The sequence below is a fragment of the Ovis canadensis genome, chromosome 4, assembly GCF_042477335.2.
Source record: "Ovis canadensis isolate MfBH-ARS-UI-01 breed Bighorn chromosome 4, ARS-UI_OviCan_v2, whole genome shotgun sequence".
In the NCBI taxonomy this organism is placed as follows: domain Eukaryota; kingdom Metazoa; phylum Chordata; class Mammalia; order Artiodactyla; family Bovidae; genus Ovis; species Ovis canadensis.
This window is the reverse complement of record NC_091248.1, coordinates 42039859-42065722: the sequence shown is the minus strand read 5'-3', so window position 1 is coordinate 42065722 and position 25864 is coordinate 42039859. Positions and strand designations below refer to the sequence as shown.

The following is a 25864-nucleotide window of genomic DNA, read 5'->3' as shown; positions in this document are numbered from 1 at the left end:
AATGACTTTGGAATTCTACTTTGCATTACTTACTGAAACGGATTATGTTTCCATCCTAGGAGCCTACCATTTTACTGCTAGTTATATCATAGTTCAAGTGTTCAAAGTAGCACTGATCAAAGGAGCACAAACCTAGAAATAAGTAAACTGTCCAATAATCAATAAACAAATTATGATATAGAGGGAAAACAAATAAATCATGGCTACATAATCCATATACATAAATCTTCAAACATTTTAAGTTGAGGGAGAGAATTTGAGTAATAACACTCGTAAGATTCCATTTTTATAAAGATCTACAACATATAGTTAATGCTATTTAAAAAATACAATAAATTAATAATGATTACTCTTGGGTCAAAAGATAGGAATGAGATAAGTACTGAGAGAACTTCAATAGTGTCAGAAGTACTATTTCTTTAGTTGGATAAAGAGCTCACATCCAACCATATTATTATGCTTTGTAAGTTATTAATGTGAATTCTTATCTTTTGATATGTTTGAAATGTTACATAGTAATAAAAAGGAGAGAATCTAGACTATTTGATTTTACTAGACTATATGAAAAAGACAGATTTAACTCCTTTTTTTCCTTTATATTTGTGCTACCTCAACAAGAAATGCCTTATAAAGTAGTTGAGAGATAAGAGAGGACTGTGAGAATTATAAGCTGTGCCATTTATTAACCGTGTGCAGTATCTTTAAAAGTTACTTGATGTGTCTGAGTTTGTATCCTACTGGTGGTATCCACTTGTGGTGGTCATTTTGAGAATAATGGCAAATTACATGTAAACTGCTGAGTCTATAGTAGATAGGCAACAAATGGCAGGAATGATTAGCAATATGATATCATAATATTCATTCAAACTATTAAAGAAATCCATCCACTATTTGGATAATCAGGTGGGAATTTTCTTGACAAAAACTTAGAGACAACTAAGGCAATTTTTCCTTTCTTATGATGAAATTGTAGCATTGCCAAAATATCATTAAAGGGAATTCTTATAGCAAACCTTGATATGGGTTGAATCATTTTTTTCAACCTATATTGAAGCATAACTGATTTTAAAAATTGTATATTTTAAGGTATACAACATATTTGACACCACTTTTGAATCAAGTATTGAACTATTTGTAATTTGAAAAAAATAATCTTTTAGAGATATTTCTATTTTTAGACATACCTCCTTAAATGATCTTTAGAACAATAAAACCATTTTGAGATAACTATTCTTCCAATTATACTTTCTAATACAACAAATATTTTAGCATTTCAGAATATTTATGTTCATCAGTTTCAGAATCTGAGAAATAGTCAATTTATTTGTAAACTTGAAAAATTTATTCTTGTGTGTTTTTTTTTCCATATCCTATTAAAAACCTGGAAAATTTGAAAGTCCCCGTAACTTCCACTAAACTCCACTGAGTCTGCCCATGCTGTGCCAAGAATATACACATTTACTGCGGCAGTTTGCTGCACGTGATCAGTTTAAGCATCCACATGAGACCCACTCCTGGTGCCTGGATTATATTTCTAATTCTTTTAACCCATCACTAGCCCTAGACGAAGATAAGACAGACTCTGTAGGACAGCAATCATGATCAAGCTTAACATGAAGCAGAAATGCCAGGTAACAAAATCTGTTTTTGGCGTTTTCCTTCTCTGGGTGCACTTCGTATCTCCTAGGTCCCTGTCCCTTACAAGTCTGGAGACCTCCCTCCAGCTGTCTCCGAATTCTCAGTTCAGCACCCCATCCAGCCCACCCTATTTGAAACAGAGCTCGTAAAGTGAAAGTCACTCAGTCGTGTTCTACTCTTTGTAACCCCATGGACTAGACAGCCCATGGAATTCTCCAGGCCAGAATACTGGAGTGGGTAGCCTTTCCCTTCTCCAGGCGATTTTCCCAACCCAGGAATCGAACCAGGGTCTCCTGCATTGCAGGCGATTCTTTACCACCTGAGCTATTAGGGAAGCCCAGAGTTCTTAATTCTTTTCTAATTTCCAAGCAAAATGAGTGCAGTCTTCACAAAACACAGTCTTTATGCCAATGTGGTTTCCTTAAGTTACAGATATACTGGGAGGATGGGGTAGAACATATGAGAACTGAATGTAGATGCAGAAAATGAAAAAAACTAAAGTGTTTCTTTTTTCACATCTCTTATCAAAGGATAACTTACCAGGGTCCTCAGATAAGAGTCTCTGTTTTCCTTCTAGATCTGAATGAAGTGACCCCACAGTCATGAGTGTTAATGCTCCTGGCCAGCAGGTGTACTTGCCTAGTTACACTCAATCTGAAACAGGTAGACACTGAGGACTTCCCAGGTGGTGCTAGTGGTAAAGAACCCACCTTCAAATGCAGGGGACATTAAGAGATGCAGGTTCGATACCTGGGTTGGGAAGATCCCCTGGAGACGGAAATGGCAACCCACTCCAGTATTCTTGCCTGGAAAATGCCACGGACAGAGGAACCTGGTAGGCTACAGCCCACAAGGTCGCACAAAGTCAGACACAGCTGAAGCAACTTAGCATACACTGAGGGAACACTGTTGGTTAAATGGAGTCCCCGAACACAGCTATCTACCACAGTTCTTGGCCGTCTACAGTGGCATTTCCATAGGCCTCTCCAAATTATTAGCAACAAAAGGATTCATCCTCTTAGTCTGTCAGCACTAGTGTGTGTGTTACGGTACTGCTGTCTTGGACTTTCACTTTGGGCCTAACAATCAGAAAAAGAAACCAGCTAGAAGGCCTACAATATTTCCCAAAGTAAGCTGAAATTAGTTTTGGAATATTTACTCTTTGTATGTCACAGTGCATATAATTGAGAATCAGATCCACTTTTCGTCTGCAAGTAGATCAGAACGTCAAGACCATGTACAGCCTTCAGCATTATCAGTTCTACCCTGCTGATTTTGCAGAACAGGAAACTGAGGTCCAGAGTAATTATGTGATTTGCTACAAGTGACACAGCATTTAAGTGGCAGAGCCTGGATCAATGTTCCTTGATTTTTATGCTGGCTCTCTTTCTCTATTATTCTCTTTCCTTTTTTAACCATTCCTGCTGATTTCTCAACCAAGGGAAGAAAAAGTATTTGTTTGAATCCTTGTTCTTAACATAAACAACCAATGTTAGTTAGTACAGCTGGTGGTCAGCATGTCCATACTATATATTGTTGACACTTTGTTTGTAACTGATAGGTTAAATGACTATCTCCTAAAAAACAGAATTAGGTTTTTGTTCAACACGCCTCATACAGACATTTGGCAATTCAGCACTCTATGTGGTTAATAACAATGATGATTTTTTGAGTGTACTATGTAGGTACTCTACTTGGGAAGGTTTCTGATTTACTGATTAAAGTTCAACAAAATCAAAAACAATTAGAAACTGTGAAATGCTACCTTAATAATTTTTTTTTGTTATCAAGTGGGTCTGTACCAGCATAATCTTTTAAAAACTGTAATACTGTGGCCAGACAATATATTCCTGTGATCTGAATTCTTTTGAAAATAAGACTCTTAAAGATTTCTTTTAAAATGTCAATTTATTTTAGAGCTACAAGTAACATAACTCAAACAGGAAGAATTATTTCTCAAGTGCTACTGGGAGAGAGCCAAAACTTCTCCATAAGGCTGATTCCTTCCTTCTTTTCAACAGCTCCTTATCAAAGAGAAAGAGTGACTACTAAGCACCACATTAATGGCCTCATAGATCTCCTGAGATGAGTAACTAATGTCCTAAAGCTGATCAAGTCATGTCAACTTAACATGAGACATATATACATGAATGTGTGTATACACACACACACACACACACACACACACACATATTTACTATAGACTCTCTTATCAAAATGCTATTTCTGAAGGTTCTGACTTAAAGAGCTAGAACAAAGACTTCTGGGACGGACAATTCACGGAAAAGTGCACATTCCTACCCTGTATTTTTAATCACTACTGAAACAGTCAGGTGTAATTGAATAAAAATCCATTAGGCATAAAGAAAAATAATCCTAATTAGATTTTATTTTAGATTAACAAAACTCATAGTGCCAGTATTGTTGGTTACAATATATTTCCCTTAAGCCCCACAATCGCTAAAAACACCAAATCCATCACCGGCCAGATTTCATTATGAAGTGTGTGAACTAGTGCATTAAAAAGCTATGTTAGCACCAACAAAGTTTATTGGGGCAACTGCGTTCGAGACGCACATGGCATACCTTTAAATAGCACTGTTAAAATATCAAATAAAAGGTCAACGTCTGTCAGGTCTCTGGCTTTTATAAATTGTTTAGACTGGGAAACGCTGGGGTTTGGACATTGTTCTTTTCACATGATGGAGAAAAGAAGAGACCGTAAAAAGAAAAGAACAATAAAGCGTAGTTCATTTTTGAAGTTCTTTCATGGCAAAACACACTCTGGATCATTACCCTTTTAATCAACAATTTCCTTCTTCCTCTCAATCCTTCCCCTCTGATATTTACCTTTCTCCCTGCCCCCACCACTCTTCTCTCTGGGTGGTATTCTGAGCTTATACACAGTACTCAGTAATCAGATTTTTCTTTTATGTTGCTTCAAAAGAAAATCCCAGGAGGGCTTGACAGAAATGTATAGACTGGGTGTTTCTGACCTGGACCATAGCTTTACTTACCATTTCTGTGTTCTTAAAAATACACCAGAGTGCCCTAACCACAGAGTGCCCCCAAGGAGAGGAAGGCCCTGAGAGCCGGATCAGCTACCAGCTACCTACAGACCAGTTATTATCACACCTCAGTGGCCATCCCTCTGCCCCTTCCCTCCGCCCCTTGCCTTTTATGACCGCACCACACTCCCCACAATTCCCAAACAACAACATCTCTGTTTCAGCGTCTTCCCTGGATTTCCCACACTTAATGCAACCCAGACCTCACCTTCAGCTCTCCGGAGGCCACTCTGGAAGCCAGCTCGATGACACAGCCAACAGCCATGCGTGCAGCGCCGGACGAGTGCAGCTCATTCCAAATGGTGTCACTGTCCACCTGAGCAAACAGTCAGCAGAGCCCTCGGAAGAGAGGGAGAGGAGGAGAAGGAGTAGAGGCAAGAGGGGGAGGAGGGGAGTTCAGGAGAGGGGAGAGAGAGAGCAAGCAGATTCGTGAGGAAGGGCTGGCACAGGAACAGCCTATGTACAATAACATCAGTCTTCCGTCTTGGCCAGCTGAATGGGCCTTCTGGACACGGCTTTGCTTATACTTTTTCTCTACACTGACTTCTCCAATGGAAACACATTCCTGCCATGCCTCACTGCCATTCCTTGTTTAGATTTCTCATTACAAACGGTATTACATAGGCCGGATCTGGCGTAGTTACAGGCTTGCTAGAAACCAGGCCCCAGTAGTAGATAGAGTAAAAGCTAAGAGCACTTAGCTATACATAAAAATCGGATTTGCAAGTGCTAGAGGGGGAAAATTCAAATACCTTCCTGGCTGCAGGTTTACAGGGAGCCAAAAACAATTATTAGGCAGGCAGCAGTAGCCGTCAGTGAGTAGGAAGTAGCGACCACAGTTCAGGTTCTCCAACTAAACGGAAGGAGTGTGTGGTCCTCACACTTACAAGATTCACAACACTCAACTGCATGGAGTGCTTTGACTTCCAAAGCAGAAGCTTCAAATTTCTGACAGTACAGTTTGGCAGTTAGTCATAGTGCAAACTGGTATTATTAAAATTAAACAGGTCATTAAAATATATGGTTGCTCCGTTGCTAGAGAACATTATTATCAAAATAAAGCATGAAGCAGTATTTTGGATTTACTTTTATAAAATGCTATTTACTCCTTTTTGTGCATTCATTAAGAGAATTTATACAAAAAGCACAAGAAAAGTGCAATATAGTGGTTTATGTTACATATTTTTATGTACATAATGGTAGTGACTTCGTCACTAAGTTGTACCTGACTCTTGTGACCCCATGGACTGTAGCCTGCCAGGCTTCTCTGCCCATGGGATTCTCCAGGCAAGAATACTGGAGTGGGTTGCCAAGTCCTTCTCCAAGGGATCTTCCCGACCCAGGGATCAAAGCTGGGTCTCCTGCACTGCAGGCAGATACTTCACTGAATGAGCCACCAAGGAAGCCATGTATATAATATTTTATAACATTAAAAATAATATCGGATGGTAGAAGTCTTAATTTTAACACACCGGGAGCTCTTAGAAATGCAAAAAAAATTGTGACTGTGCAAATATCAAGACTTCTTAAATGGTTCAAAGAAGGAAATTTGACACAAAATAACAATTTTTTTTTTTTAAGAAGAGCTAAATTAAAGAGGCCTAATGACAGGGAGCAAACACAATAAAGGATAACACACATTCACAATGCACTAAGTTTCCTAAGCATTTTCACATGCTTTTCCTCATGAAAACCTTAACAATTTAAATTCTATCAGGAACAATGAGCATATATATATTAGAACAATAAATAAATAGACTATTGAGATCCTCTCAAGAACAGCAAAGTGGTAAAGAAAGAAGATTCTGGAATCAAACTGTCCAGATGAAATTACAACTTCACCACTAAAAGGTGAATGACATAGGCCACCAATTAATTAGCATCTCTGTTCTGTGACTCACTTACCAGTGAAACAGCAGATTTTTAAATTGCCATCTGAATATGACGATGGAAGGGATTAAATGAATAAGTGATATGACTATTTTGGCTGCTGTTAAACTCATTTTTTTTTAAATAAATATCACATAGTTGAGGCCTAAGACACTATGGCTTAGAGCGGCTACTCAGCAGATCTGAGAACCCTTAGAGAATTCTAAGCCAGAAAACACATGCCTTTCTACCTTACTCCTTAAATAAAACTTGTTTTCTTAAGAATGTTCAACCCATGTCATAGTCAGCACCATCATCTCAACACTATCAACTGAAAAGTAGAGGAGCCACCAAATGAACCCTGCAACCTAATCATTTACCAGCTAAACTGACTGAGAGCTTTATTTATTTACTTCTTTTATTAAACCACTATAAGTAGTTATTTGAGCTTCATGAAGATATAGCCTTGAGGAAAATGGTTGCTTAAGCCAAAAAATAAAAACCAATATTCACATTGTGTTGGATACTTTTAAACCAACTTTTAACCATTACATAGCTATAGGTGACATAGACAGTCATCATTACTCAGATTTAAAATTACTGGGAAGGCAAGAAAACATAAATTAATAAATCCCCAAAGAAAACTAGAAGCTGGTTCTTTGAGAAGACAAACAAAATTGATAAATTTTTACCCAGAATCAAGAAGAAAAGTAGGAAGATTCAAATCAATCAAATTAGAAATGAAAAAGAAGTTAAACTGACACTCACCACAAATAAGAGGCTACTACAAGCAACTAACCACTTACAAAATGGACAACCTAGAAAAAACGGACAAATTCTTAGAAGAAGACAGAAACAGGAAGAAATATTTTAAAAAAGGAAAAAGTGAATCACAACTACTAAAATGGAAACTGTGATCTAAAAACTTCCAACAAACAAAAATCCAGGACCAGATGGCTTCACAGGTGAATTCTATCAAATACTTAACATCTATCCTTCTGAAACTCTTCTGAAAACTGCAGAGGAAGGAATACTCCCAAGCCATTCTACAAGGCCACTATCACCTGGATACCAAAACCACACAAAGACATCACACGCAAAAAAAAAAAAAAAAGGGAAAAGAAAACTAAAAGCCAATATCACTGATGAACACAGATGTAAAAATCGTCAATAAAATACTAGCAAACTGAATCTAAAAACACATTAAAAGGATTATATAACACAATCAAGTGTGATTTATCCCAGGGATACAAGGATTCTTCAATATTCACAATTCAATCAGTGTGATACACCATATTAACAAACTGAAAAATAAAAACCACAGTTATCTCAATACATGCAAAAAAAGCTTCTGACAAAATTCAATACTTATTTTTGGTTAAAAAAAAACAAACCTCCAGAGTTTAGTGGAGGCTTAGTGGGAACCTACCACAACATAATAGAAGTCATATACAACAAGCCCATAGCAAACATCACTCTCAATGATGAAAAACTTAAAGCATTTCCTCTAAGATCAGGAACACAAGCAGCATGCCCACTATCACCACTATCATTCAACACAGTTTTGGAAGGCCTAGCCATGACCTGGAGAAGAGATAAAAGGAATCCAAACTGGGAAAGAAGTAAAACTCTCACTGCTTGCAGATGAGATGATACTATATAAAGATAATCCTAAAGATGCCACCAGAAAACTATTAGAGTTCATCAATGAATTAAGTAAAGTTGCAGGATATAATACCCTAACACTACACACAAAGATAAACTCAAAATGGATTAAAGACCTAAATGCGAGATCAGATATTATGAAACCCTTCAGAGGAAAACATAACCAGAGCAATCTCTGACATAAATTGCAATGTATCTTTTTTGATCCACCTTTTACAGTGATGAAATTAAAATAAACAAACAGGATCTAATTAAAAGTAAAAGCTTTTGCACAGCAAAGGAAACTATAAACAAAAGGACAGTCCTCAGACTTGAAGAAAATATTTGCAAATGAAGTGACAGAGAAAGGATTAATCTCCAAAACATACAAAAAGCTTATGCATCTAATAGATATAAAAATTAAAAAAAAAAACAATTAACGAATGCATAGAAGACCTAAATAGGTATTTCTCCAAAGAAGAGACATACAGAGAGCCAAAGAGTATATGAAAAGACACTCAACATTACTAAGTATTAGAAAAATGCAAATCAAGACGACAGTGAGATACCCCCTCATACCTGTCAGATGGCCGTTATAAAAAAATGTACAAACAATAAATGCTGGACAGGGTGTGGAGAAAAGGGCACCCTCTTGGACTGCTGGAATGGAATGTAATATGATATAGCCACTAAGGAGAACAGTATGGAGGGTCCTTAAAAAGGTAAACATAGAACTATGATATGACCCAGTAATCTCACTCCTAGGCATATACCTGGAGAAAACCTTAATTCAACAAGATATATGCACCCCAACGTTCACTGCAGCATTATTTACAACAGCCAAGCCTTGGAGGCAACCTAAATATTCACTCACAGATGAATAGATAAAGAAGTGGTACCCATATACAACAACCCCATGGACTCCAACTAGCCTCCTTCTCTCCATGGATTTCTCCAGGCAAGAATACTGGAGTGGGTTGCCATTTCCTTCTCCAACGGATCTTCAGGACCCAGGATTGAACTCACATCTCCTGCATTGGCAGGTGGGTTCTTTACCACTGAGCCAGCAGGGAAACACACAATGGAATATTATCAGCCATAAAAACAACAAAATAATGCCATTTGTAGGGATATGAATGGACCTAGAGACTGTCATACTGAGTGAAATAACTCAGAAAATATAAATATCATATGATATTGCATATATAGGAATCTAAAAACTGGTACAAATGAGCTTATTTACAAAACAAATACAGTTTCACATATATTAAAAAAAAAAACCTATGGTTACTGTGGGGGAAGGGGTGGTGGGGGTAAATTGGGAGATTGGTATTGATATATACACCACTATGTGTACGGAGAAGGCAATGGCAGCCCACTCCAGTACTCTTGCCAGGAAAATCCCATGGATGGAGGAGCCTGGTAGGCTGCAGTCCATGGGGTCGCTAAGAGTCAGGCACGACTGAGTGACTTCACTTTCACTTTTCACTTTCATGCATTGGAGAAGGAAGTGGCAACTCACTCCAATATTCTTGCCTGGAGAATCCCAGGGACAGAGGAGCCTAATGGGCTGCCATCTCTGGGGTCGCACAGAGTCGGACACGACTGAAGCAACTTAGCATAGCATAGCCACTATGTGTAAAATACATAGATAACTAGTAAGGACCTACTGTACCTCACAGGGAACTCTACTCAATACTCTGTAATGCCTCATATGGGAAAAGAATCTAAAAAAGAGTGGATGTATCTATATGTGGGCTTCCCTAGTGGCTCAGAGGTTAAAGCATCTGCCTGGAATGCAGGAGACCCAGGTTCAATCCCTGGGTTGGGAAGATCCCTTGGAGAAGGAAATGGCAACCCACTCCAGGACTCTTGCTTGGAGAATCCCATGGAGGGAGGAGCCTGGTGCGCTACAGTCCATGGGGTCGCACATAGTCGGGCACGACTGAGTGACTTCACTCTCACATCTGTATGTATAGGTGATCCACTTTGCTGCACAGCTGAAACCAGCACAACACTGTAAATCAACTATACTCCAATGTTAAACAAATCCCCAAAGACTTTAACAGGTGACTCAGAGCCATATGTAATTCCCTATATCCTTTTATTTGCTTTTGGAAATTACTCTAAGTTTTATGAAAGTGTAAGAAAGATTTTTTATTAATAAACAATAGTAGAACATTTTCTTCCAAACAGCTATAAATATTCAACTTGATTAGAAAAATATTCAAACATCTGGTGAAATATAACAAAGTCTATTTCACCATAGTACTAAGGAGCATTAGATAAGCACAAATAACTTTGTCTTGTATACACTTTCTTATCTATATATTTTTATCTCCCTAAAAGATTCTTCTCTAGAGCGAACACTCTGTGTCTGTGCTATTAATTTTGATGTATAAATCGCTACCAATCCAGATATGGTGAAGCTCCATACAGTCCACAAAAGCAAGAATGGGAACGGACACTGGCTCAGATCATGAACTCCTTATTGCAAAATTTAGACTTAAATCGACAAAAGTAGGGAAAACCACTAGACCATGCAGGTATGACCTAAATCAAATCCCTTATGATTACACAGTAGAAGTGGCAAATATATTCAAAGGATTCAATCTGATAGACAGAGTGCCTGAAGAACTATGGACAGAGGTTTGTGACATTGTACAGCAGGCAGTGATCAAGACCATCCCCAAGAAAAAGGAATGCAAAAAGACAAAAAATGGTTGTCTGAGGAGGCCTTACAAATAGCTGAGATACCCATCTGAATGCAGAGTTCCAAAGAATAGCAAGAAGAGATAAGAAAGCCTTCCTAAGTGATCAAGGTAAAGAAACAGAGGAAAATAATAGAATGGGAAAGACTAGAGATCTCTTCAAGAAAATTAGAGATACCAAGGGAATATTTCATGCAAAGATGGGCACAATAAAGGAGAGAAATGGTATGGACCTAACAGAAGCAGAAGACATTAAGAAGAGGTGGCAAGAATACAAAAATTCGCTCAGTCGTGCCTGACTCTTTGCGACCCCATGGATAGTAGGCTGCACCAAGCTCCTCCGTCCATGGGACTTTCAAGGCAAGAGTACTGGAGTGGGTTGCCATTTCCTTCTCCAGGGAATCTTCCCAACCCAGGGATCGAACCCAGGTCTCTCACATTGTAGACAGACGCTTTACCGTCTGAGCCACCAGGGAAGGATACAGAAAACTATACAAAAAAGATCTTCATGACCCAGATAACCACAATGGTGGATTCACTCAGCTAGAGCCAGACATCCTGTAATATAAAGTCAAGTGGGTCCTAGGAAGCATCACTGGGAACAAAGCTAGTAAAGGTGATGGAATTCCAGTTAAGCTATTTCAAATCCTAAAAGATGATGCTGTGAAAGTGCTGCACTCCATATGACAGCAAAATTGGAAAACTCAGCAGTGGCCCACAGGACTGGAAAAGGTCAGTTTTCATCCCAATCCCAAAGAAAGGTAATGCCAAGGAATGTTCAAATTACTGCACAATTACACTCATCTCACATGCTAGCAAAGTAATGCTCAAAATTCTTAAGCAAAGCTTTAACAGTACATGAACCAAGAGTTTTTAGACATTCAAGCTGGATTTAGAAAAGGCAGAGGAACCAGAGATCAAATTGGCAACATCTGTTGGATCATCCAAAGAGCAAGAGTTTCAGAAAAACATTTACTTCTGCTTTATTGACTATGCCAAAGCCTTTGACTGTGTGCATCATGACAAACTGGAAAATTCTTAAACAGATGAGAATACCAGACCACTTTACCTGACTTCTGAGAAGTCTGTACTCAGGTCAAGAAGCAACAGTCACAACTGGACATGGAACAGACTGGTTCCAAATTGCAAAAGGAGTACATCAAGGCTGTATATTGTCAGCCTGAACTTTACCTTATATATAGAGGACGTTATGCAAAATTCCAGGCTGGATGAAAGAAAAGCTGGCATCAAGACTGCCAGGAGAAATATCAATCACCTCAAATATGCAGATGACACCACCCTTATGGCAGAAAGGGAAGAGGAACAAAGAGCTTCTTGGTGAAAGTGAAAGAGGAGAGTGAAAGAGTTGGCTTAAAACTCAGCATTCAAAAAATGAAGATCATGGCATCTGGTCCCATCACTTCATGGCAAATAGATGGGGAAACAATTAAAACAGTGACAGACTTTATTTTGGGGGCCTCCAAAATCACTACAGATGGTGACTGCAGCCATGAAATTAAAAGACACTTGGGCCTTGGAAGAAAAGCTATGACGAACCTAGACAGCATAGAGGGAGAGGGTGGGATGATTTGGGAGAATGACATTCTAACATGTATACTATCATGTAAGAATTGAATCGCCAGTCTATGTCTGACGCAGGATACAGCATGCTTGGGGCTGGTGCATGGGGATGACCCAAAGAGATGTTATGGGGAGGGAGGTGGGAGGGGGGTTCATGTTTGGGAACGCATGTAAGAATTAAAGATTTTAAAATTTAAAAAATAAAAAACTATAAAATAAAATAAAATAAAAATAAAAACCAAAAAAAAAATAAATAAATAAAAAGCAGAGACATTAGTTTGCTGAGAAAGCTATGGTTTTCCAGTAGTCATGTATGAATGTGAAATTTGGACGAAAGCTAAGCACTGAAGAATTGATGCTTTTGAACTGTGGTGTTGGAGAAGACTCTTGAGAATCCCTGGATTGCAAGGTGATCCATCCAGTCCATCTGAAAGGAAATCAGTCCTAAATATTAATTGGGAGGACTGATGCTGAAGCTCCAATACTTTGGTCACCTGATGTGAACTGACTCCTTGGAAAAGACCCTGAGGCTGGGAAAGATTAAAGGCAGGAGGAGAAGGGGATGACAGAAGATGAGATGGCTGGATGGCATCATCGACTCGATGCACATGAGTTTGGATGAACTCCAGGAGGTCATGATGGACAGGGAGGCCTAGCATGCTGCGATTCATGGGGTCGCAGAGTCAGACACGACTGAGTGACTGAACTGAACTGAAACATTTCTCTAAATACTCCTTCAATCTATGTTTTATGTACATTTAATTTATAATTTAGTGATAATAATGGTAAGTTTTATAGCTATAACCTATTCATAAATGAGTCATTATATTTGTGAATGTATGAACAGATTTGTGTTAGCTTGAGCTGCCACAACAGAATATACAGACTGGGTGACTTAAACAACAGAAACTTATTTCTTATAGTTCTGTTGACTAAAAATCCAAGATCGTGGTGCCAGCAAGTCCAATTTCCGGTTTCTCTTCCCAGCTTGCAGACAGCGGCCTTCTCTCTATGTCCTGAGATAGCCTTTCCTTAGTGAGTGCACATAGAAAGAGACAGATCACTCTCTTCCTCTTCTTATAAGACCACCCACCCTATTAAATTAGAACCCCACATTTATGACCTCATTTAACCTTACTCGCCTTCTAAAAGGCCCATCAAATTCAATCACACTGGGGGTTAGGGATTTAACATATTAACTTAGGGAGATCACAATTCTGTTCTTAGCAAGGACAGATCCCAAAAGTTTGTTTACAAGACAATTTATAAGACACTGTGTTCCAAACAGTGGTTCAGGGCCATCAGCTGCTAAAATTAGCTACCCAAATCTAGCCATATGTATTTGGCATATGACAGTTTAATAAAATTTGCAATGGTAAAAAGGATACTTAACCCATGAATTCTCCCTACTATAATCCCTGTCATTAGAAGAGATGCCCAAATCCACTTCCTGCCATTCTCAAGGGCAAAAAGTATTTCTTTTTCCCCTATGTCCCTCTTATTGGTTGGAGAAATTGCCAAAAACCATTCCCTATATTTGTGACTGTGTTAAGAAGGTCCCCTTCATAAGAGAGCTGGTATCAACTGGACAAGACTTCCTGACAGTATGAAAAACTCTAGGTAAGAAAGGATGGTTGACTCCATCCATTGCTTGTGGTTCTTAACAAGGAATGGGACACTTGGCATGGAATGGGATACTGAGGGGCTGGAAAGTGAAGGAAAAGAACAAGAAAAATTCACCTCAGGTGGATATACATCAACAGGATAAAGGAGCAGAGATGGTGATACAATAACAGTAGAAGCAGAGACCAGAGAAGGAACTGTAGGAAGACAGATGCTCTAGGATTTGGAAGCTGAAGGTAGAGCTATTAGCAAAGTGGGATAGAGTTGGCTCTGGATATGTAAATTATGTAAATTATAATAGATTAGCACAGGAAAAGGGAAATCAATATCAGTGGAGGAGAGAGCAACCCTGCTGACCACACTAGCTGGTTATTATGATCTTGCTAAAATTCTTATGGGATGCAAGGCAAATTCTTAAAACCAGAAGTATCATAATTTGAAAAAAATCAATGTGCTTTTATCTTTGTTTTTTCCATGTACCACATTCACTACTTCCCCTTGGTCTGCCCCCCATTCACTGTCCTGTCTGAAGTATCTGTACACACACACACAGACACACACAAGCACATGCGCATTATTATGGGGTGGCGGCACATGAGCCCAAAGGGAGATTAGGACTGATGTAAAGGAAACGCAAAGAAGCTGACACTCAAAGTAAGATTTTGCAGAAACACATAGAAAAATTCAGATTTTTGTGGCAAAAGAGGCTTTTTTTCCAAGTTCTTTTACATATTAAAAGCTAAGTGCTTCCAGTTCAGGATGGCAGAGTAGAAGAATGTGTACTCATCTTCTCCTGTGAGAGCAGCAAAGCAGCAACTGTTGACCTAACCATAGGAAGGATGATGCTGGAAGGCACCAAAAAGAGATACTCTACATCCCAAGACAAAGAAGAAGCCGCAGTGAGACAGCAGGAGGAGCTGTCACAATAAAATCAAATTCCATACATGCTGTGTGAGTGACCCACAAACTGAAGAATAATAAAACAAAAGAAGTTCTCCCACTGTTGTGAAAGTTCTGAGCCCCGAGTCAGGCTTTCCAGCCTGGGGATCTGACAAAGGGACTAGGAATCCCCAGGGAATCTGACCTTGAAGACCAGTAGGATTTGATTACAAGACTTACAGTCTTGCAGGGCATAAGCAAAAAAAGAGACTCCGGTCTTGGAGGGCACAAACAAAATCTTGAGTGCACCAAGACTCAGAGGAAAGGAGCAGTGATCCCACAGGAGACTGAACTAAAACTACCTGCAAGTGCTGGAGGGTCTCCTGTTGGAGGTGTGGGTTGGCAGGGGCTCCCCACAGGGATGTGGGCACTGGCAGCAGCTGTTTGGGAAGTCCAGGCCCCCTTGGTGTAAGCCCTCTTGGAGGTCACCATTAACCCTACCATAGGTCCAGTAGACCCCAGGCTGGGTCGCCTCAGGCTGAACAACCAGGGTGGGAGCACAACCCCACCCAACAGCAGATAATTAGAGTAAAGCTTTACTGAGCAAGGCCTTGCCCACCAGAGCAAGATCCAGTTTTTCCCACCACTAGTCCCTTTCATAAGGAAGATTAAACAAGCCTCTTAGCCTCCTCCATCAGAGGGCAGACAGAAGCACCAAGAAGAACCACAGTCCCACAGAGGCCAGAACAAAACCACATTACAGAAAGTTAATTAGGATGAAAAAGCAGGAAGTTACATCCCAGATGAAGGGACAAGATAAACCCCCAGAAAGACAACTAAATGAAATGGAGATAGGCAACCTTCCAGAAAAAGAATTCAGAATAATGATAGTGAAGATGATCCAGGAGCTCAGGAAAAACAATGGGCAACATGCAAGAAATGTTTACCAGAGACCTACAAGAACTAAAGAACAAACAGAGATGAATAATACACTGAAAGGAATCAACAGCAGAATAATGAGGCTATGACCTGGAGGACAGAAAGGTGGAAATCACTGCTGCAGAACAGAATACAGAAAAAAAGAATGAAAAGAAATGAAGACAGCCTAAGAGACCTCTGGGACATTAAACGCACCAACATTTGCATTACAGGGGGCCCAGAAGGAGAAGAAAGAGAGAAGAGACCTGAGAAAATATCTGAAGAAATCTGGCTGAAAATTTCCCTAGCATGGGAAAGGAAACAGTCAACCAAGTCCAGGAAGCATAGAGAGTCCCAGGCAGGATAAACCCAGGGAGGAACACACCAAGACACATAGTAATCAAACTGACAAAAATTAAGGCCAGAGATAAACTATTAAAAGCAAGAAGGGAAGAATGACAAATACAAGGGAACTCCCATCAGGTTATCAGCTTATTTCTTCAACAGAAATGCTACAAGCCAGAAGGGAATGGCATGATATATTAAAAGTGATGAAAGGGAAGAAACTACAACCAAGAATACTCTACCCAGCACAAGACTCTCCTTCAGATCTGATGGAGAAATCACACAATTTCCAGACAAGTAAAAGTGAAGAGAATTCAGCATCATCAAACTAGCTTCACAACAAATGCTAAAGGAACTTCTCTAGGCAGGAAACAGAAGAGAAGGAAAAGACCTACAGAAAATAAATCCAGAACAATTAAGAAAATGGTAATTGGATCCTACATATCAAGAATTACCTTAAAGTAAATGGACTAAATGCACCAACCAAAAGACATAGACTGGTCGGGCACATGAAAACATATGCATGTATGCACTTCCACTCATCACGACACTGTGTTTGACCCCCTAAATTGTATGTAATTATTTTACATGTTAGGTTAGTCATGTTCCCATTATGTCTTGCAATTGTAATTATCTTTTTTGTCTGGCTACTGATTGTGAAAACGGATAAGCATCTTTTACTATTGTGATTATGTAACAATACCATTATATCATGATTGGACAACACAAAAGTAACAGAATTCTATAGTGCTAAAACTTAAAGAAAAATTAAAAAAACTAATCATGGTGGTCTCAGATTACAATCCTATGTTAGTGAAAGCATACTGTTCATACACCCATTTGAATGCAGAGTTCCAAAGAATAGCAAGGAGAGATAAGAAAGCCTTCCTCAGTGATCAGTGCAAAGAAACAGAGAAAAAACAATAGAATGGGAAAGACTAGAGATCTCTTCAAGAAAATTGGAGATACCAAGGGAACATTTTATGCAAAGATGGGCTCAATAAAGGACAGAAATGGTATGGACCTAACAGAAGCAGAAGACATTAAGAAGTAAAAAGAATACACAGAAGAACTATACAAAAAAAGATCTTCATGACCCAGATAACCACGAAGGTGGATTCACTCACCTAGAGCCAGACATCTTGGAATGTGAAGACAAGTGGCCTTCGAAAGTATCACTAAGAACAAAGCTAGTGGAGGTGATGGAATTCCAGTTGAGCTATTTCAAATCCTAAAAGATGATGCTGTGAAAGTGCTGCACTGAGTATGCCAGCAAAATTGGAAAACTCAGCAGTGGCCAGAGGACTGGAAAAGGTCAGTTTTCATTCCAGCATCAAAGAAAGGCAATGGCAAGGATGTTCAAACTACTGCACAAGTGCACTCATCTCCCATGCTAGCAAAGTGATGCTCGAAATTCTCCAAGCCAGACTTCAACAGTATGTGAACCATGAACTTCCAGATGGTCAAGCTGGTTTTAGAAAAGGCAGAGAAACCAGAGATCAAATTGCCAACATCTGTTGGATCATCAAAAAACCAAGAGAGTTCCAGAAAGACATCTACTTCTGCTTTACTGACTATGCCAAAGCCTTTGACTGTGTGGATCACCACAAACTGTGGAAAATTCTTCAAGAGATGGGAATACCAGACCACCTGATCTGCCTCCCTAGAAATCTGTATGCAGGTCAAGAAGCAACATGGAACAAAACACTGGTTCCAAATCAGGAAAGGAGTATGTCAAGGCTGTATATTGTCACCCTGCGTATTTAACTTATATGCAGAGTACATCATGAGAAACGCTGGGCTGGATGAAGCACAGAGAACTTGACTCTCCTGGAATCAAGATTACCAGGAGAAATATCAATCACCTCAAATACGCAGATGACACCACCCTTATGACAGAAAGTGAAGAAGAACTAAAGAGCCTCTTGATGAAAGTAAAAGAGGAGAGTGAAGAAGTTGGCTTAAAACTCAACATTCAGAAAACTAAGATCATGGCATCCGATCCCATCATTTCATGGCAAACAGATGGGGATACAATGGAAACAATGAGAGACTTTGTTTTTGGGGGCTCCAAAATCACTACAGATGGTGACTGCAGCCATGAAATTAAAATACACTTGCTCCTTGGAAGAAAAGTTATGATGAACCTAGAGAGTATATTAAAAAACACAGACATTACTTTGCCAACAAAGTTCCATCTAGTCAAAGGTATGATTTTTCCAGCAGTCATGTATGGCTATGAGAGTTGGACTATAAGGAAAGCTGAGTCCCGTAGAATTGATTCTTTTGAACTGTGGTGTTGGAGGAGACTCTTGACAGTCCCTTGGACTGCAAGGAGATCCAACCAGTCCATCCTAAAGGTAATCAGTCCTGAATATTCATTGGAAGGACTGATGCTGAGGCTGAGACTCTAATACTTTGGCCACCTGATGTAAAGAACTGACTCACTGGAAAAGACCCTGATGCTGGGAAAGATTTAAGGCAGGAGGAGAAGGGGACAACAGAGGATGAGAAGGTTGGATGGCATCACTGACTCGATGGACATGAGTTTGAGCAAGCTCTGGGAGTTGGTGATGGACAGGGAAGCCTGGCGTGCTATAGTCCATGATGTTGAAAAGAGTCGGACACAACTGAGCAACTGAACTAACTGAACTGAGTGACAGCATCAAAACAATGCTATCACTGCTTCTCTAGATGAGAGTTCAGAGAAGAGACTCTTTCTCTTTAAGACATCCAGGCATACGGCCTGCTGAGCTCGTTATAGTTAGAATATGGTGACAGTAAGAAATATCCAGAAGCCATCATGAGAAGCTGGAGAAACACCACCTGAAGAGGTATGTCAGAGCAGGGAGATAAGGAATGGTGAGTGAGCCCATCTCGAGAGAGAGGCAAGTGTGTTAGGCAAACTGCAAGCAAGTCTTTGTTGTCACTCACACTTAGGACTTATGCAGTCAGTCCATGTCTACACCAAACTGTGGGCACCACATTAAAAATTCTATGGAGATGTGTGAAAAGTAAATGCAAGTTCAGAATGCAGCATTCCTAAGATGCGCTTGGGTCTTGGGTGGAATTCTCCACACACACAATCCTCCAGGGGTGTGCTACAGGAGAGCCCCTGAAATGGAGTTAAGCATGGTTGGGGTGAAATGAAGTTCACAGCAGAAGCTCAAGAAGATGCCTACACAAGGAGAGCCGAGGTGAAGCTGATGGTGCCTGCAAACCCTACCATGTTCCATTTTGCACTGAAATCAGAAACCAGGAGGAATTTGGCTTCTGACCTCAGTTTCAAATGCTGGGAAACCAGGAACCACCAGGTAGACTAGGGAGATTGTCATGGAAACCTGACTATTCAGAGGACAGTGAGTATCCAAGGACCCCATCAAGTCCCTCTCTCTCCCTCATGCACCCAAATGCCACCGTAGGAGGCAGCTGATAGAGCAATTACAAAAGAGACTGAATCCACCAAGAAGTTGATCATGAAAAGACAGAATTTTAAAACTGAAAGGAGGCTGTTCAAACTCAAAGAGATTGACATATTATCAATGATGGAGAAGATCAGCATAATTAGGAGAAAAAAGAGTCTATTTATCACATAAACAAGTGAGCACGGCTAATTCTGTGTCCAGTTTTCAAGGTCAGGAATTTATTTTGCTAGATGACTGGGAAGAGTCTAGCCAGGATCCTGGCGGAATTCTCCATGGATACGCTGCTTGCATGGCAAGTGGCTATCACAGTATTTCAGAATTAACATGGCAATGTGCAACCTCCTGTCCCCGCCTCAGAAGTTACCAAGAATGTGCAACAAGATTTGCTTACTTTCTATTCTAAAAGGCAGTAATATGCTTTCAGCTTATATTTCTGACCGTGTAACTAATGTACAAAACATGAAGGCAGCTGTAGTAGTCTGCTGAGTATCTGTCCACAGAGGTCTCGTATGACTGCCAGAATTAAACTCTTCCAATCTGGAAATAGTCTCCCAAAAGGTCAAATCACTTTATAAATATGTAGGAGGGTCTGGACTTAACCAGCAGGCAAAACTGAGATTCAGAAATGTTAGGTGAGGCTGACCCACAAAATGTTTTTCTGTGTGAGAAGCTGAGAAAATGTGGTGAGGCAGGATGGACACATGCTTTAGGGGAGAGAACACTACTAGCCTGGCCCTTAGGAAGATTGGGTTATGGGAGGAGGGAGCACAGTTCTGAAGACAGCACAGCCCTGAGATCCTCCTACCTCTTACTCCCAGGGACTCACATCTATTTAACAGAGTAAAAAGGGGTAAAGTGGTAGAGAAGGCTATGAGGAAAAACAGAAATAGGAAATGCATTTTATATTCTGTTTTAAAAAAAAGTGAGATTGAAGTAAACATTCTGGTATTAACTTGAAAAATCATAATGTTCAAAGAGGGTAATGCACACATTCTCCACTTCATTATAGATCTCAGAAAATCCAAAACCACCAGGATAGTGAAAACCTCAGAAAAATCAGCAGAGGCCAACAGACCTGACTTTAAAAAAAAAAAAAAAAGCAAAAGAAAGAAAAAAACAGCACATGGGGAGGAAATCCAGCAATTCAGAAGCAGATAACAATTATTCCTATTAGTCATTTTTGAGACTTCTAAAATAATTAGGAAGGTGGTCCCTCTAAGGAGACATGAGTACTAGATACATACCTACTTATAAAAATGTAGCCACAAGATAATAGTATCCAGATCTGGAAGAAGAGCATCATGTTGCAATCTTTCTCATTAGTAGTGAAAAAGAATGAGGGATAATAGGAACTACTGCCTCAGACATGACTTACAGAACATGAATGGTAGGAATATGATCTCATTCACTTCAAGTCAAACTAGAATAAAATTCAGGAAACATACAGATAGTAACACAAAGCTAATACAGACATTTCAGGTTTTTAGTTTTACTATTATTATTTATTCCCTTACTCTATAAGTTGCTCAGTCGTGTCCCGACTCTTTGCGACCCCGTGTACTGTAGCCCACCAGGCTCCTCCGTCCATGGGATTCTCCAGGCAAGAGTACTGGAGTGGGCTGCCATTTCCTTCTCCAGGGGATCTTCCCGACCCAGGGATCGAACCCAGGTCTCCCGCCTTGCAGGCAGACGCTTTAGCCTCTAGAGCCACCAGGGAAGCCCATCTATAAAGTTCTAGTCTTTATTGTTTACAAATAATAATGACAACAACAGTAAGAGTTGTCATCACATTACTATAGAATAGTTATTAAGAACTGGCCACTGTGCAAAGCTCTTTGCCTATATTAACTCATACTAGCCTTACAACCACCACTGACATAGATGCTATTATTAAGCAGTGTTGTATATGAAATTCAGAGAGGTTATACGGTCAGCCATTAGTGGAACTGGAATGAGAAGCCAGAAAGAAAAAAAAAAAAGAGTATGAGCTCTTAACTCACACTAATGTTTATGCCAGTCACATCAAAATCTAAAAACTAAATTGTTATTTTTTTAAAGAAAGCAGCTACCATATTTACAGAATCAAAGATTTTTCCTAATGAACTAAATCAGCTAAGACCTACATGTTTTATCTTTAAAGGTACAACTTCTATCATATAAAGTTGCTAAAATATTCAAGAAATTCAAATACCCCAAGTTGTATCTGGAGTAGCTGAGCCTTTCTTGAGTGTTGTAATTTCCCTGCCATTAACAGGGGCCTCCCAGGTGGTGCAATGGTCAAGACTTCGCCTGCCAATGCAGGAGACACCAGAGACGGGTTCTGGAAAATCCCGTAGCAGCGTAGCCTAGCAGGCTGAAGTCCATGGGGTGGCAAAGAGTCAGATGTGACTGAGCACATTCTGAAGAAGTGGTTCCCCAGTGGGGGTGGCTTTGCCATATACATGGAATCTAAAAGATGGTACTGATAAAATTATTTGCAGGGGAGCAGTGGAGACACATAGAGAACAGACCTATGGACATGGAGTTGGAGGAGGAAGGAGAGGGCGGGATGTATGCAGAGAGTAACATGGAAACATACATTACCATATGTAAAACAGACAGCCAATGGAATTTGCTATATGCCTCAGGGAACTCAAACCGGGGCTCTGTAACAACCTAGAGGGGTGGGATGGGGAGGGAGGTGGGATGGAGTTTTAAGAGGGAGGGGACGTAAGTATACTTTTGGCTGCTCCATGTTGATGTTTGGCAGAAACCAACACAATACCATCAAGCAAGTATCTTTCAATTAGAAATAAAAGACTGAGGGGACAGGTGTACGTCTGGCGTCTGTTGGGTAAAAGTCAGGAATTCTGCCAGATGTCTTAGGGTGCAACAGGACAGTACAACAAAAATTATCTGCCAAAACATCAATAATGTCAAGGTTGAGAAGTCCTAGAAACATTGAGAACCTTATCAATCACAGGGCTGTTTTCTTTATATGGCTTCTAGAAATCCCAAAGCCAAAGGATTTGAAAGGGAAAGGGAAAGTAGCTGAGTCCTGTCTGATTCTTTGCAACCCCATGGACTGTATAGTTCCAGGCCAGACCTTCTCCAGGGCATCTTCCCAATCCAGGGATTGAACCCAGGTCTCCCGCATTGCAGGTGGATTCTTTACAGCTGAGCCACAAAGGAAGCTCAAGAATACTAGAGTGGGTAGCCTATCCCTTCTCCAGCGGATCTTCCCGACCCAGGAATCAAAGCAGGTCTCCTGCATCGCAGGCAGACTTTACCAATTGATCTATCAGGGAAGCCCAAAAGTAATTCAGTCATGTCTGACTCGTTGTGACCTCATGGACTATACACAGTCCTAGGAATTCTCTGGGCCAGAACAGTGGAGTGGGTAGCCTTCCCCTTCTCCAGGGGATCTTCCCAATCCAAGGATTTGAAGCAGCTTTTAAAGCAAACAAATATGAACTCTGTGTGTATGTTTCAAAGTAGGTATGGTAATCACTCAAACTGAAAATACAATGAACCAGGAATGAGGTTAGCCATATAAAGCCTGTGCTGTAGTATCTAGTATCTACTGCTTTTACTGGAGAAGGACCACACATTTGGCTTTGAGAAAGCAAGAAGGACAGGCAAAATGAGAAAGCAGCAACAGAGCTCTGAGACTGTGTAGGAGAGGTGAGAGAGGGAACAGGGAGGTAAACACTTTATATTTTCATTTTTCCTCTGTAAAGCTGTTCTTTGTCTGTGGCTTTTGTATTTGGACTACAACCAAGAGTAATTTTTATCAATGTTATTCTTTTCCTGAATTTATCCAAATAACTCTGTCCACCGAACAGAATCAACACTAATATAAACTTATTTTTAAGGACTGTTCTGCTCTTCTTAGTTTCTTAAGTTTCACAAATGTTAGTGACAGAGCCAAGAAAAACTTTTCACAGTTCTTCCCATTCTTCTGTTTCCATTTCAACTTATCTTTCCTTAATATATCAAAGAAAGGGACCACAATTTCTTTTAAGGATTTTGAAAAACAAATAATTATGCAGTATCAGTGGCAAAATAAAAGATCAAGGGACAGCATATGATTATTGGCATCTATACCAAAACTTTTAAAAGAAGAAAAAACAGACAATTTTGACCTGTCGTAAGCCAGATCCACGAGGATGCTCATATGTCCCCGTACATACGGCAGGCTGGGAGTACACGGAAAGCCTGAGGCCTCTGCGAGGCCAGGATTCATTTTGTTGAGTATACCTACTAAGTGCTGTTTTGAGTATACCCACCCTTCCAAAAGTTCACTTCCTTTGGAATAGCTTCTGACATCTGGGAACTGGGTATAATCACTGTTTTCAAAAACACTGTTTTCACAGCTTATTTCACTATTTATTAGAAACATGAGTTAAAATGACCAAAAATCCATGGTCGAGATTTTGCATGAAATGAAGATGTTACCTCAGTGCCTTTTTGAGCAATTGCTGGGCTTCTGCAAATCTTTTGGTAAGCACCTAGTGGCCTTCAGTGTTTTCTTCTTCTTTTTTTCTTTTTTACTGTTTGCTCTGAGAATGGCCATATAAAAACGGACATAAGAAAAGTGACACATGGTGCACCACATAATGGGAGTCCCAAGTAAAGGACTGTCCACAGATAGGGCTGTCATTGGATAATATACACTGTCATGTAATCTATGATTTAAAAAACAGCAATAACAATACCACTCTTTTCCCTAAAATACTTTTCTCGGTACTAATGGGATTGATGACCACTAGAGACAGATAAAGTCCAAGAATAGGGACAAAGCACCAGAAATGAGCCTCAATAAACTTGTATATAAAAGTGATACAGAGTCGGACTAAACCAGTACCCCTATGTTCTAATGACTCCAGACTGGTAATGTACATAAAACCTAATGTAAGGTAAGTGGGGAAAGGGGGAAGTTATGAACAATTTCTCAATCTTAAATACTAATAAGAGTTCACTTAAAAAAATTCACACCCAGACCACCCCCCTCAAAAAAAAAAAACACACCTATTTGTGTGCTGAACTTGGCTACTGGGTTGCCAGTGCATAACTCCTGCTATCCAGAGTGACTTATATTTTACAGAGTTTTAAATTTCTAAGGCAGAAAAGTCAAAAACCTATCTCCAGGGGACTTGCTGGATTGATTCCTTCTGTGCAATGATCATGCTGTAACTCAAGGCTATTTCTTAGGGTGGGGCACTGGGAGAGGATAACTACACCAGGTGTGTTTATAAAGGAATCTTACTTCTTTTTTTTTTTTTTTTAAGTTTTAGTTTTTTATTTTTTAAATTTTAAAATCTTTAATTCTTACATGCATTCCCAAACATGAACCCCCCTCCCACCTCCCTCCCCAGAACATCTTTCTGGGTCATCCCCATGCACCAGCCCCAAGCATGCTGCATCCTGCATCAGACATAGACTGGCGATTCAATTCACATGATAGTATACATGTTAGAATGTCATTCTCCCAAATCATCCCACCCTCTCCCTCTCCCTCTGAGTCCAAAAGTCCATTATACACATCTGTGTCTCTTTCCCTGTCTTGCATACAGGGTCATCATTGCCATCTTCCTAAATTCCATATATATGTGTTAGTATACTGTATTGGTGTTTTTCTTTCTGGCTTACTTCACTCTGTATAATCGGCTCCAGTTTCATCCATCTCATCAGAACTGATTCAAATGAATTCTTTTTAACGGCTGAGTAATACTCCATTGTGTATATGTACCACAGCTTTCTTATCCATTCATCTGCTGATGGACATCTAGGTTGTTTCCATGTCCTGGCTATTATAAACAGTGCTGCGACTAGAGCAAAGATGCTCAGGTTAACATTTGAAGTACACATTCAAAATATTCACAGCAGTACAGAATGTTTTATTGCACTGTTAAGCTTCTGTTGAGTAAATATTTCGTGGTGAAAGATAGAAATAATTCAGCAGTGATTTTAAGATAATTTGAGGCATATTAATTGCAGTAACGCCTACAACATTTGAAAATGTATCCTCATATTTTTGACACCTAATATTTATTCTGTCGATGGACAATATTATGTGTACATATAAACTCACAGCCTTCTTGTAATGAATAACTCATGGCCCTCCAGCAGTTCTGAACACAAGAACAACTGACCTATATTTAATATATCATTTAGAATAAAG

General features: G+C 39.7%; 1 protein-coding gene and 1 non-coding gene across 18 annotated transcripts in view; one reads left to right on the top strand and one right to left on the bottom strand.

The window, feature by feature from the left end:
* HDAC9 (histone deacetylase 9) overlaps window positions 1-25864 on the bottom strand; it is a 1067281-nt gene that overhangs the window by 224084 nt on the left and 817333 nt on the right. For all 17 annotated transcript variants that reach the window (XR_011256609.1, XM_069587611.1, XM_069587612.1 and 14 more), the window contains one exon: window positions 4915-5022. Coding sequence is in view for 16 of the 17 variants with exons in the window: in XM_069587611.1 (XP_069443712.1) it covers window positions 4915-5022 (108 nt within the window). In the remaining variant the exon portion in view is untranslated. The remainder of the gene's footprint in view (window positions 1-4914; window positions 5023-25864) is intronic.
* Window positions 9980-10051, top strand: TRNAS-GGA (transfer RNA serine (anticodon GGA)). Its single transcript has one exon. It is a non-coding gene; the product is annotated as a tRNA-Ser (tRNA).